Source organism: Nematocida homosporus, assembly GCF_024244095.1.
Source record: "Nematocida homosporus strain JUm1504 chromosome Unknown 4548, whole genome shotgun sequence".
Taxonomy (NCBI): domain Eukaryota; kingdom Fungi; phylum Microsporidia; genus Nematocida; species Nematocida homosporus.
Window position 1 is genome coordinate 1 of NW_026250549.1, and position 1,661 is coordinate 1,661.

A 1,661-nucleotide genomic window follows, 5' to 3' on the forward strand; every position below is an offset into this window, starting at 1 on the left:
TTCAGAAGCTACTGAGCTTCTCTATTGGGTTCCAGGGAGCAGCCTCGCTTATTATCTATATGGGATTGTTGTTTATTTGGTCGGCTGACATTATTAAGTTTCTTACGCCGGCCGATTGGATAGATACAACTAAGCAAAATGTCATTATTTATGCAGTCTCAGGATTGATTGTACTAGTCTGTGGTAAACATGCAATAAAGCGGCCTGGAAAGGACAGTAAAGTCATTACGACTTTATCAGCTCTTTGCATTGCAGTTTTATTTGGGATAGTCTTATCTATGCTTTTGCTTATTATTTTCAATCCTAATACTGCTAGTAATACGCCTGAGACCTTTACTTCAGAGTCAGTAAAGGGTTTGGCTGCTGGAGTGCACTTCCCAAGCTTGAGTTTCATAAGTGGAACGGCCTCAATGTTGTTTGCCCTTTGCTCCCATCAAAACATTCCTATCTACCAATCTAAAATGCAAGCTAAACGTAAACGAACCTTAGTATCAGTGGCTTTTGGGGCTCTAGTGATTATGGGTCTCTTCTTTTTGGGAATTGGAGCTATTGGATACTTTGTGGTGTACAACCCGGTTAATGCCAGTAATCCGTCCTACTCACCTAAAGATATCTTAAGTGAACTCAGCCAAATACTCTCTGATCCTTCCGGTTCCAAAGTCAATAGCTCGTTACAATCTATCTTCAAATGGTTAATCGCTGGCATTAAACTATCTATGTTCCCGGTGCTAATCAATGCTTTCATGTGGCAGAGCATAACATATCGAACCGTGCTTTTGAGCGCATTAAAACGCCCGATCAAGAAGCATACTGGTCAAAGTGATAAAAGCTCTGGTGTAATAGTGACGGCTGGAATTATAATTACAGCAATTACATTCCTTGTGGTCTTATTGCCAATCAACCTAAATGACGTAATTGTCATTGTGGGTGGCGCAGCTACGTCATTTATCGTCCTATTCGTTCCAGCCTATCTTATTATAACTAAGAAAATCAAAAAGTCAGATAAGCTTGCTTGGTATGATTGGGTTGCAGCTGCTATTCTTTTATCGGCCTTTGTCGGTCTGTTTTCATACGTTGTTATATATGGAACAATCGAGAAAGTAGTTGCTGCTACTAATGTGTCTGCAGCACCAAAAATGCCCCAAGGCCAAATAACATAGGCTTAGTAGATTCATCAATAAATAGAAAAGCTACTTGTTTTCACAGCTAAGCTCTTAAGAATAGGAATGGGTTAGTGTAGGGCTAGTATTGGGCCGCTTCAATGTGCATACGTCACCAAACAGTTTATTTCAGTTGTGCTTGATTCAAACTAAAAACCCACAATCTAGGATGATTTCTTAATTATAGGATGCCTTCAACATCTTGCCATTAAGCGTATAATATGTGTATGAGGTGTTCTTGAGCCCTTTGCATCTAACATGGGCTAAGCAGTTACAGAAATGGGTTAGTCGTGCTAGGCTTAAATGATGTAAATGAAACCAGGCGTTTATAAGCAATCGGGTGAATGTCAACTAACAGATTTATTATGCTGAGACAGAAATGACATGAAGTGGATGGAGAGTGTCATAGCCTACTTCTTGTAAGGGTGGGCAACAAAGCCAATCGGCCTCTCGACAAGAGATATAAAGGTAGAGAGGCTTTTCATGGCATGCTGTGATTTT

The 1,661-nt window shown here is 40.2% G+C and overlaps 1 protein-coding gene across 1 annotated transcript; it reads left to right on the forward strand.

Annotated features, from left to right (window-relative positions):
• NEHOM01_2526 (uncharacterized protein) lies at window positions 1–1,160 on the forward strand (the record flags this gene model as incomplete). Its single annotated transcript, XM_051491402.1, has 1 exon — window positions 1–1,160. A coding segment is annotated over one exon (1,160 nt), but the record flags the coding sequence as incomplete, so codon positions are not given.
• Between the last annotated feature and the right edge of the window lie 501 nt (window positions 1,161–1,661).